The 12,120-nt window shown below is 36.1% G+C and overlaps 2 protein-coding genes and 1 pseudogene across 3 annotated transcripts; 1 reads left to right on the top strand and 2 right to left on the bottom strand.

Annotated features, from left to right (window-relative positions):
* Positions 1–783: 783 nt before the first annotated feature.
* On the top strand, positions 784–4,123 carry LOC111299267 (putative leucine-rich repeat receptor-like protein kinase At1g68400). Its single transcript, XM_022894353.2, has 2 exons — positions 784–2,551; positions 2,635–4,123. The coding sequence occupies exons 1-2, from the start codon at positions 1,135–1,137 to the stop codon at positions 3,294–3,296; spliced, it is 2,079 nt and encodes a 692-aa protein (XP_022750088.2). The 5' UTR covers positions 784–1,134; the 3' UTR covers positions 3,297–4,123.
* Positions 4,124–4,252: 129 nt separating this feature from the next.
* LOC111299268 (uncharacterized) lies at positions 4,253–6,891 on the bottom strand. The gene is made up of 2 exons (XM_022894354.2): positions 5,947–6,891; positions 4,253–4,434 (listed from the first exon to the last, which is right to left on the bottom strand). The coding sequence occupies exons 1-2, from the start codon at positions 6,699–6,701 to the stop codon at positions 4,329–4,331; spliced, it is 861 nt and encodes a 286-aa protein (XP_022750089.2). The 5' UTR covers positions 6,702–6,891; the 3' UTR covers positions 4,253–4,328.
* Positions 6,892–8,548: 1,657 nt separating this feature from the next.
* LOC111300415 (acyl-lipid (9-3)-desaturase pseudogene) lies at positions 8,549–10,454 on the bottom strand (annotated as a pseudogene). Its single transcript, XR_016329742.1, has one exon. The product of XR_016329742.1 is annotated as an acyl-lipid (9-3)-desaturase pseudogene (transcript).
* Between the last annotated feature and the right edge of the window lie 1,666 nt (positions 10,455–12,120).

Genomic DNA, 12,120 nt, shown 5'->3' with positions numbered 1-12,120 from the left:
TAAAACAAAAAAAATGCTAAAACAAAATAATAGCCAATAGGAAATGAGTAATAGGGTTGGTGATTCAATTGGTAATAGATGAATTTCGATTTAATTTTATAAAATTAATTTTTTAAAAAATATATAAAATAAATCAAAATTGAATATAAAAAAATAATATTTTAATGTCAAATTATATCAAATTTAAATATTAAATTTAAAAATTATGTCAAAGACGAGTAAAAATCTACTCCATTCAACCCGAAACTATCCATGGAAATAACTAAAGGGTAGAGAGAGATTGTGTCAACTACTACTAGATTTTTGACAACTTAAGCCTTTGCTTCTGGACCTTCTTGTATTTGGACTGGATTAATCTGTAACCAGATTTCAAAATGGTTCGGAGGTGGGCCAAATCGTTCGAGATAAATATCTGCTTCGAAAATGTCAGCTTGGGATGTTGAATTTCTCTCGGCCGACATGGCCTGGCAGCTTGTATTAGAATTTGTCTGTCGATGATCTGGCAATCTAGAGTTGGCCCATAGCCAGCTACCCTCGAGCCAATTCAAGAAGAAATCAAGCACAGAAACTGTTGTAACGCTTGTGTCGACCACATCCGAGGAGTGAAGTGAACTAATCCTGCAGATACATCATGGAAACGACAAAAGTTACAAATGCTTGAAAATTATCGACCATTTAGATAAATTTCAGGATGGATGTCAAGCAACATCATACTACATTAATTTATGTTTTAAACGAAAAATCTCAAGAATTTGATGTAAGAAACTTTAACTTGAGTTGTATCTTTTCAATAATGGATCATGATAATAACAAAAATTCCTTGGTCAACAAAGCTTTTGAAGTCTGATCTGATTTAGGTTACATTTTTTTGGGTTACATTTTTTTGGTTGTCGGGCAAAGAAATGTGATTGGTTGTAGGAAAATTTTTATCCGATGTTCTTTAGTTCCTGTCCTGCTGGAAGTAGAAGGCAAATAAAAGTATAGAACCAGAAAAAATTTGTACGAGTGTTGTCCACTTCAGCAATTGCTGGAATCCTATTACAGGGAAGTCTCAATCCCACTGTTCCGAACGCTAATCCTTTTCTTATTCTCTGCTCCTTTTCATGCCCTGACGTAATCTCGTGTTGGGCTTTTATGGCAGCGCGTGTTCAACGCTCCCTTCTCACGTGTCACCTTCCTATTGTCCTCAAATATCGACGGTTACTTATCTCTCTCGTTCGCTCAACCCTGCTATTCGCTCCATTCTTGATTTTCTATTTTCCTTCGCTTTCTCGGGAAACTTACAGAGGAAAACGAAAAGCAGGAGGAGAACAAATGTTATTCATAATTTACTTCTTGTTCTTCTCTCTCGGTCAATGTAGTGTTGATTTTGACGTATTGTTGTCTTTCAAAGACTCTGTTTTTGACCCTTCAAACTCGCTTTCCTCCTGGGTGAACTCATCTAGCCCTTGCTCTGATTCTTGGTATGGTGTTACATGCAACCCTACTACTCACCGAATCACAAGACTTGTTCTTGATAACATGAACATTTCTGGGTCGACTCAATCATTGAGTCAGCTTTCTCAACTAAGACTCCTCAGCCTAAAAAATAACCGCCTTTTCTCTTCCTCCTCTTTTAACGTCTCTTCATGGCGTTATATAAGGCATCTTTATCTCTCTGGAAACCACTTCTCTGGAGTATTCCCGACCGGAATATCCACTCTCAGGCGGCTCCACCGGCTCGATCTTTCACATAACAATTTCCACGGCGGGATTCCAATGGCAAAGTTGACTCGATTGCCTTTCTTGTTGACTCTCCGTCTCGAGTCCAACTCGTTTTCCGGACCCCTCAACTCAATTGCCTTATCTTCTTCCATGTTAGACTTCAACGTTTCGAATAATAAGCTCTCCGGCAAGATCCCCACTTGGATGTCTCGTTTCCCTGCCTCTTCCTTTGAAGGAAACAAGGACCTCTGCGGGCAGCCTCTGCCGTCCGTTTGTTTTAATCCAACGGCTCTTCCTGCGCCCTTAAAACAATGGATGCATCATCCCGAAAGCAAGAGTTTAAGCGATAGGGTGGTACTGATGATCATCGCCGTCGATGTAGTGGCGGTGACAGCCGCGCTGTTTACTATCACGTGGTGTTGCTGCCGGTACAAGTGTTGTTCTGGTGGAGCCCACAAGGGAGTTCTACAAGCAAAAAGTGGGTCCAAATTGCAAAGGCGAAGTTGCTCCAGAAAACGGGAGGTGGAGGCGGAGGAAATGGTGGTGTTTGAAGGGTGCAAGGGTTTTATAAAAGTGGGTGATTTGTTGAAATCTTCGGCTCAGTTGTTAGGAAAAGGAAGTTTGGGGACCACTTATAAGGTGTTGATGGACGGCGGTGATGTGGTGGTGGTGAAAAGGGTACGGCAGAGGAGGAAGAGGAGGAAGGATGTTGATGGGTGGTTGAGAGTAATGGGTGGGCTGAGGCATACTAATATTGTGAGCCTCATAGCATATTATAATTCCAAGGATGAGCTGCTTTTGGTTTATGATTTTTTACCAAATGGAAGCTTGCATTCTCTCTTGCATGGTTAGTACTTTGGTGCAATTGCATTTAGGTTGCCATAAATTTTATCTGTAATAAATTTACTTTGTCTTAATTTGTTCTTACAGGAAATAGGGGACCAGGAAGGACGCCTTTGAGTTGGAGTACGAGGTTAAAGCTAGCCGGAGGGGCTGCACAAGCCCTAGCATTTATCCATGGTTACAGCAAAGCCAAGATCTTTCATGGACACCTTACATCATCAAATATCATAGTTGATCGACAGGGCAATGCCTGTATTTCTGACTGTGGTCTTCACCAAGTTTTGCATGCCACATCTCTGTCAAACGATGACTATAAAGCTCCGGAGCTCATGCTCAACAACGGTGAAGATGGTGGCGTTATGAGAAAGTATACCCAAAAATGCGATGTTTATAGCTTTGGGGTGATCTTGTTGGAGATATTGACGGGGAAAATGGTGAGTGGAGAAAGTGGGATGAGTTTGGTGAAATGGATTCAAAGCGTGGGAAAAGCAGAGTGGGCGTGGGAGGTGTTTGATTTTGAGATGTTAGGGGACAGGGAGATGGAAGAGGAGATGGTGGATCTAATGCAAGTGGCGTTGTTTTGCGTGGCTTCGTTGCCAAAAGATCGTCCAAAGATGAGCATGGTGCATAGGATGATTGAAGATGTTAGGACTAAGGGTGCAAGAAATGGTGGGACGATTTGTATTCTGAATGATTTTTCCTCTGATTCTTCTCCTGCTCTATCAGAAAGAACTATTAGCTTCAAATAGGGAAAACCAGCATAGCATTAATAAGTTTCATGAGACAGAAGAGGAAGGAGATAGTAATGATAGAGAAAGTCCCTTTTTTTTTCTTTTTTGTTTTTTGGGTCTGCATTGTGAGATTAAAAACATTTGATTGGATTGCATTCCTTTAGACAGTTTCCTAAATCCAAACAAATGGATCAATATGGTTTGATATGAATGTGATATCAGTCATTTAGTAATTTTTCACTGGAAACAGTACCACGTGGGACACAAGATGCTAAGGTGCTAGTCGTTACTGAGGCACAAGATGGTGTCACACCATAGAGGAACAAGAATCTAAAATCAGATGCCTCAAAACAATGGAAGAGTGGTCGATCAAATCTTGGCATGCCCCCCTGTCCAATGAAATTGCTAATCTGCTGAAATTACTACAGTATTACTTGTTTATGAACTTTGGTAGGAGACACAAGAGGTACCTGATCGGGGCCATGCTGAAATCCTCAAATATGGTTGAAAGCTAGAAGCTGAATTGAGAAAATCTGAGAACCGGTTAAAATGGCTGAAAATGAATACGAAAACGAATACAAAATGGAATGATGCAGTTTCACACGGTGTTGTCGTCTTCTGGCATGCCTGGAAAGCCATTATTTCCAATCCAGGGCGGTGCCTGCGGGCTGGCTTTGGGGTCCAGCGGCTCGCATTTGCAATCTGCCAAAGAGAAATATAGCTTTGCTCTGTATTCCGGTGTCAAACTAAACCATTGGGCATTGGCTTACTGCGTGGTCCTTGTAAATCTTTTACACGGTTACATTTCTTTTTCTGCGTAAAACTGGTCTTTATTTCAACACCAACTTGAATTTTACTCCAATCCAAAGAATCCTGGCCTTCCAAGGGAAAACCCGAAGACTTTTACTCATATAAATCAAATTGAACTAGTGTAATACAACTTTGAGTATGCTCCGTAAATTTATGCACAATTTTCTAACCATATTAACAGTGTAGAGAAAGACACCAAAAATGAAGACTATAGTGCTACTTGCGGATTTTCAAACTCATCTATCCCTTGCCATTTGTGAGAGTAAACAGGGAAGCAGCATCCTTGAGGTCATAATTCGGCTCATGTCGGATTGACCCAATCTCTTCCTTCGACACAAGTTTGTCACTGAAATAAAAGCATGTTTTGGATTGTCAATTGAAGCAGCATTAAAATGAGAACAATGATTCATTCATTTAGAGATGCATTATTTAACTCAAAAAACCTGGCAAGCTATTTATATATATGCTCAATCAAGCCAAACTTGGTTCACAGAAATATGTTGCCTTGATGCGTACATGGATCTACATATAAAGAAAGACCTTTGGGAAATCTTACAATCCACTGTAAACTAAAATATACTTATCTTTACAATTACGGGGGCCTCAAACAGATTGACATTTTCCTTCATGCGCAGAGAAAGCTTATATAACATCTCCTAGCTGCTTTACTTTCTAACCTGGTTCAATCATTCTTTGCAAGTAAGTCCTAAACTAGAGCAGTTAGAAAAAAAACCTTAGCCTCTACCAAAGTCATGGTACATTGCTATGCCATGTATACACAAGGGAGTAGTCATCTATATATATTTCACAAGATTTTGTTTTAAACTCTTTGAAGAAACACAAGTATGTCCAGCAGGTTGCAAATGTTCTACTCTGGATGTATCTTTCAATACATTAAAGCTCAAAAACAGAAACTTAATTTTGAAGGGCATTGCAATTAGTTATTCTATTCAAAGATTAAGAATACTACCAAACTTTACTAGGCAATTTTATTAAAGCATATGAAATTAACCCTGGAATGTGTTGTTTTTAACATATAAACCCATGCTTTTACAATCTTTAATGTAAGGTTGAACCGTGTTACCAATAGCAAATGGCAAAAAATTGTTCTCCTAACAAATTCTCCCATTGTAATCCAATCCAAATATGCATTTTGAAAGAAGAAGAGGAATGCAAATGCTAACAATAAATAAGAATAACCGAAAAACATCAATTACCAATATTGCAATAAGTCCTTGCGACCACTCAAAATTCCTTTTATACCAACTTAAAATCACATACACAATCAGAAAAAACTAGTAATTTTTTTTTTTTTGTAAACTTGAAGAAATTTTATGAATGGAAAAGCAGAGATACAAACCACTAAGTCAGTGTTGCGAAAGACATCAGTCTTAGCTAGAGAATCGGCGAAGCGGTTTGCTTCCCTAAGCACATGGAGAAAAGTAATTTTACTAAGTTAGAGAGCTTGTTCAATCGGTCATTGTATTTCCATGGCCTTTGATCGATATTGTTGCTCCACGAGATGATCACTTTTGAATCACTTTCAATCAAAAACTAAAGTCATTTTTAACTCAACTATATGAGATAAGAAGTCCACTGGTGCATACATATGCATTCTGATTATATATTACTAATAACATGCCACTACATTTCTTTACATACAAAGATAACTTTGGATGATTGAAAAATCATTACTACAAACTAAGTTAGTTAGTTGAAAATTTCTCAAAAAAAAGTGTGAACATTTCCCTTGATATGGAAAGGAACTCATATGTGAGATGTTCATTTTACATCGGCACTTAATACTAATTGAAAAGTGCTAGTAATAAAGAATAGCAATAGCTTGTATAGCACAAACCTGCATTGAATATTCGACCCTTTGGAGTCCAAAGGAAACGCTCCGGCTCCCTTGTCGTCATACACAGCAAGAAGCGGCTTGATATCTTCATCTACATCTGACAAAGCCCGTTTATAAAGCAATGGAACAAGCGACGCCTCCGATTCAACTTTAACGGAATTTGGATCAAACACATTATAAACTGGCGACAAGGACGAAGAAGCGGCATAGCTATCCTGAAAAATGTTTCCCTCTCCTCCTTGGCAACGATGGTCATGAACAGACAAAGCATCATACATATTAAAACCCTCCAAACCCTGATCAGCAATAGCATTAACCTGTTGCTGATCATCATCTACTACTTGAACCATCATATTCATTTGCTGCCCTGATTGCTGTTGGGTAGCCGCTGCCTGGGCCTTACAAATGGACAGCTGATAGCGCACAAGTTCAAGCTCAGACTTATACCAATCTATCTGAGTTTGTAACTCAGAAATAATGCGGTAACAACCACCAACAGGGTCATTAGCCCTCGTGTTTGCTTGAAAGATAATGGATTTCATGGCAATGACTCGCTGCTGAGGATCGAGTTTTTCAATTAATTTGGTGATATTCCTGACACCGAAAAGTTTGCGAGTGTCAAGGAAATCTTTGTGGTTACTGGCAGGGAAAAAAGGAGCCAAGGGACAGTTAGGAGTGCATTTCTTGCGTTGGTATTTACATACAGCACAAGCTTGTGAAGCTGCGGAGATGTTGGTCCCTGCGGACCTTTGCATGTTTTTCGTTTGGTCCTTTTTAAGAATATTTAGCCTTCATTGCAGGGTTTCAGCGCAAAATATTCGCAGGAAAAGAGTAATACCAGGAACAGATAGATACAGAGAACCTCCACGAATGAAAATGGGGGCTTCAGCCGATTTATTCTGCTGGAGAAAAATCAGGGACGTGTTACTCTACGTGTTATTATGGGTTTTTAATTTTTTAATTTTTAAAAATGGGTTTCAAAATTTGAAGATTATTATGATAATTATATATATTTTGGGGATAATTATCTTATTTCCTTATTTTTCAATTATGAGGACTCTGTTTATTAGTTGCTTTTGTGGAAAATTGTCATTTTTCAAGCGTGGAAAGGGTCTTCATTTTACATCCTTATTTAGTTAATTAGCATTTGCTCACAAAATTTTATTCAGTTTCACTAATAAATTTTCATTTGTGTAAAATTAGACTAAACTTTTAAAATTCTTTTTTTATAGATTTAAAGTGTGAAAAAAAAAAAGAAATCGATCTTCGTTAACAATAATATGATATATTAATAAAATATTCGATTCTTAATTTCGATTATAATTCAATCTTATTTTTTTTAATAAATTATATTTATGGTATAACATGGGAATATATGTGATAATAGTATGTGATAATAGGTAAAAAAAAATTTTTTTAAACATATAATATTGAACTACACGATTTAGGTTACACAATGAAAAATGGTTCTATTTCATCTATAAATGCTGTTTATTTTGAGATTCAAACTAACTCTAGAATGATGTCTTGAGTCTTAAGTTTTAACCAGAATTTTATTAATTTAAAAAATTCAACAGAAGAAAGTTATTTATTTATTTATTTGAATTGAGGAAGAGAAAATATGAATTTCATTCGTTGAAAAAAAAAAACTTCTATTTTACCTATTATTGAATTATATAATTGGATGCATTAGGAAAAATCATCTTATGAAATTTTTATTGCAAGATGGACCAAAAATATTTTTAAGTGAACCCAATAATAGTATATCTTTTGCGTGCTTTTGACCATTTCATGTATTGACTGATATGGAGCAATTGGTCCAATTATCATGTGAGCCCGTATATTTCCATTTAAGGAAGGGAATAACTAAAATTAAATCGAATAATTTAAAATATAATACAATGTTACATATAAATATAATATAATTTAAAATTTTAATAATTATTATATATAAATTTAATAAAATTAAAAAATTTATTTTATATTTTTATATCGATACAAATAATGATGCATAATTATTATATAAAATATAATAAAAGTTTATAAATTTTAATATTTTCTCGATACAAGTATGCAAATTATCAAGAATAACTAAAACATACCTAGACTTCAATCCTACCACCCACTCTAATTTGGTTATAAGTGTTTTAAGAACCAAGCATGCATTAAAATTTTATTTTTGAAATATTTGAAAAGAAATCCAGACAAAAAAAAAATTCATTTCTTTAACAACCAGATTGTTTATTGTTGTTTAATGGTCCCAAATCACAACACTCCAATGTAACCACTGTTCACAGATGTGAGATGCCCGTTAAGGATAGGAGGGTTGGGTTGGGGTCCTCTCCACCCAAAATCACTCACCCAATAGTGTTTTTCATTGGCTCCTTCCCAGGCTTCAGAGCCCTCCCTTGTGCCAACTAAACTGTGGCTAATTACACGTAAGAGGAGCCAGGTTGGCAACTAAGAGGAGATGTTCTAATGCCAAGCAGGCAATGGTCCTTTCAATGTCCACTTCTCCAAATCAAATTGTCTTTTTATTGATGGAGAATACAAATCAGAACTTGACAATTGGGTAAATTTGGTTGAATGATACAACAAATCGGAAGTTGAAAACCACTTAAATAAATGCAATATTTCACATCCATCAGCCTGCAGGAATCAGTAGACAAATTTTAAGACCTAATCCTAAAAATATGAGCTGGTTCATAAACATGCAGCTTAGCTATAAATAATTGAAGCCTCCAATCAATGACAAAGATGATTACACTGAAACCAAGGATAAGCACCCGCAGATATCAATGGAAATGAAGTTATTATAATCAATTTATGGTAGGAGAAAATAACTCCAGCAACAAGACTTGGAGAGCTTCACAGTTTCCATCTCACCCATGAGTGTTAACTGCTTCCCAGACTAGGTTCTTTGGAGCTGCATTGGTGAGATCCCTAGCCTGCAAGGCTGCTGATCGAAGAGTCCCAATTGTCATTGCATTAGCCTTCCAAAATGATGCAGCATTGTATGCCAAATTGTGTTTCTTGCAGAGCTCCTTAACGAATGGGGAAATTTTCCTGAGATGGCACCGGGGCAACCTAGGAAACAAATGGTGCTCAATCTGGAACTGCAGACCACCATGAAACCAATCCATCCAAGATGAGCACAATATATTAAGTGTCCCATCAGTTTGCTTCTCAAACCAATCGTTTCCACTAGGCGGTCCAACATAAACACTAGATGAAAAATGATTTAAACAGAACTGAATGTGTTGAATTCCAGTTACTGAAAAACTGGCAACCACAAACATCACTCTCTCACCACAATTTGGCAAGCAAGAAACAAGTAGCGGATACCAGGTCCAGAAAACAAGAAGCCCCAAAATCTCCTGAGCCCTATTTGGTACCTTCCTCTTAGAAAGCAACAATAGGAAAGATTGTGCAAATAGATTAATCCTAGCAAAACACATTACAGGATAAAATGTCCAATGCTGGTAACTTACCAAGAACCTAGTAACAGAATCAAAATCCATCTTCCTTTCATAGAAATAAGATGTAAGCGAATTAAAAAACTTTGAAGATACCGTGAACAATGGCATGTGTTGAAGATCTGGATCGAAATCAAGACTGTTACAAGCAATGTGATGAGCATTGTGGGTCCATTTCCACCAAGCAATACTGATCCCTGCAAGGCAATTCCCAGTAAGGATCTGAGCAAACCTATTGAATTTTCTGTTAGACATAACCAGGTAATGCCCAGAATCATGTCCAATCCACCCACTCTGTATCCACAAGACCCCCATCAACCCACCAGAACAAAGATGCACCCAAGCACTGTTGCAACATAAAACACCATAGACGCTGAAACAAAACAACAATGCTATGAACCAAAGTGAAACGCATGCTCCGTGTCCTTTCTTTTCAAAAAGACCAATCTTTGAAAACTCGGCTGCAAGTTTTCTATAATCTTTGGATACCTCCGAGACACAGTAATCTTTGAGATAGTACCCAGTAAAGAACTTGTCAAGATATTGCCAAGTTATGCCTGGATGATAGGCTACAAACGCATCAGTGGCATCTTGGCCAGCCAGATTCAGCAATGGAAGTGCCCCTCCAGGGTGGTCGTGACTCCATTCCGTGACATCATAGATCTTGCCCTGTATAGAGATCCACAGATCTCCTGGTTTTTTGTGGTTTTCAAGCTCTGTTTGAGAAATGTACCTCCTTGATTCTGCCATTGATGCAAGAAATGAACAACCAAAAAAGGGATCTGATTTTCAGTGTTTCTCTTCCTTCCCAGGATATGAAACGAAGAGGCTTTCTAGTGTGGAATGATTATGGTATGAGAAAGAAAGAGGCTTTTTTGGGTTGGGTTTTCTTTCAATATATGAATGATAATGAATGACTAGTTCTCAGCTTTTTGTCTGGTTTTCGCTTTGCCTAGGCCTTTAGGGATGTGAGAAGGAAGTGATATCATGATATATAGGAGGAAATGGGAGGTGGGGTTTATCCAGACAAGCAAGATATAGAAACGGCACAAAATAGTTTAAAACTTTAAATTAAACAATAGAAAGCTAACAGGGGCGGGGGTTAAAAACTAAAATATCTTGGTCTTGGTGGGCAAGAAGAACATTGAACATTTTCAAAACAAGGATGAAATTGACAGGCTAAAGGGAAAAAAGTGGGCAAAACTCATATTTGCTTAATCAATGGAATTTTGAGTTAAGATTGGGTTAAGATATGAAAACAATTCTATAATAAAATCCCCCCCTTTTTTTGTTTGGTTTAAAAACAGGACACTGCATTAATTTTAAAAATAATTCTTTTAAATTAACATAAAATCTCATATAAATACATATATTCAAACTTTTTCAATGTGAAAAGACCAATCCTACATAAGAATAAAATGCCTTATTAATTACTCATTAGGTGTTGTGACTTGTGAGCAAATTTTGTAAAAGGTCATGATCGGATATAAATTATCATAAGTCACTCATATATAAGATTGTGACGGGATAAAATTGTTAAAAGGAGGATAAATCTCATGTGTTAAGAAAAAATATCTCAATTTCAAATATTGAAATTATTTATTGAAACTCGGCGTGTGATTTTCCTTTGAAATCGACTGTAGGAAATAAATAAATAAGTTTAGACTGTAGGAAAAACAAGATTGACTTGGAATAAGACCTAAACTTAATGGAATTTATTGTTCAAAACTTACCCATGATACTCAAAATAATTGTAAGGCTGGTGTTGTTGAGTTTATTTTTTTAAAGAAAAAAAAAATGGAATTATTGCATTATACTGCAGAGATAATGGTGCTAAGTTTGTAATCAAGCCATACATTGAAATGATTGCAAATGATGAGTATTTGGGTGAGAATTGTTTTCTTAGCTCTCTCCTAATTTATCATTGATAATAAAATTTCATAATCTAAACATCAAATTCAATCGATTATAAATGAAAAAAATCCAACTTCAATATATAAAATTACAAAAAAATTTATAAATTTCAAGTATGTGAAATATAACCTTTTTAATTACTTAAGTTTGAATTCACTAAAAAATTTAAAGTTGTAGAAAAATAAAATTTTATGAATTCACAAAATTTAAAATAAATAAATTTATTCGAATCAATTAAAGAAAGAGATGTGCTCAATAAAATTAAAAAGATTTTTTACCCAAAAAAATACATTTTAGTAATTAAGAGAGATTTGTGTCTGTCTTGATGCAGGAAGTAGAAAAACTTAGGGAAATGGAAGCTTATAAATAACACCATTGTGCAATAGTGTTATATAACAACTAATAAGAAAAAAAAAAAAAAAAACACATACGAAGCTTCCAAGGTTTCGAGTATTTTAAGATTTGGACTATGGAAATTTCCCATAGTTTACTTTTGGTGATAGGAAATTTCCAATAACGTGGCAGTTCTGTGATATACGGACAGCTTTCCAGCTAGCTAATTGTTACTTCTTCCGTCCACCTTGCTGGTAATAAACAGTCTTGCATCTGATCTTTTGTTGCCATTATCTTTTTATACACAAGTATATTAAATTTGGGTCAAATTATTCTGTACGTCCCTCAACTTTAGATAAAATGTAGATTTAATCCTTTTACGCTAATTTCAATCTTGCAAGTATTTCTGTTTTTTGGGAATTTTAAAATTCGACCCACTTATAAATAATGT

This window comes from Durio zibethinus, chromosome 18 (assembly GCF_047325235.1).
Source record: "Durio zibethinus cultivar Kanyao isolate XHJ-2024 chromosome 18, ASM4732523v1, whole genome shotgun sequence".
NCBI lineage: Eukaryota > Viridiplantae > Streptophyta > Magnoliopsida > Malvales > Malvaceae > Durio > Durio zibethinus.
This window is presented reverse-complemented; position numbering and strand designations above follow the sequence as displayed.

Bases quoted from the DNA above. Each gene is read 5' to 3' on its own strand.
- LOC111299267 (XM_022894353.2), top strand. From the start codon at position 1,135: ATGGCAGCGCGTGTTCAACGCTCCCTTCTCACGTGTCACCTTCCTATT. The intron at 2,552-2,634 runs GTTAGTACTTTG...TTGTTCTTACAG, and splicing joins CTTGCATTCTCTCTTGCATG to GAAATAGGGGACCAGGAAGG.
- LOC111299268 (XM_022894354.2), bottom strand. From the start codon at position 6,701: ATGCAAAGGTCCGCAGGGACCAACATCTCCGCAGCTTCACAAGCTTGT. The intron at 4,435-5,946 runs GTTTGTGCTATA...CTTTTATTTCAG, and splicing joins GGGTCGAATATTCAATGCAG to TGACAAACTTGTGTCGAAGG.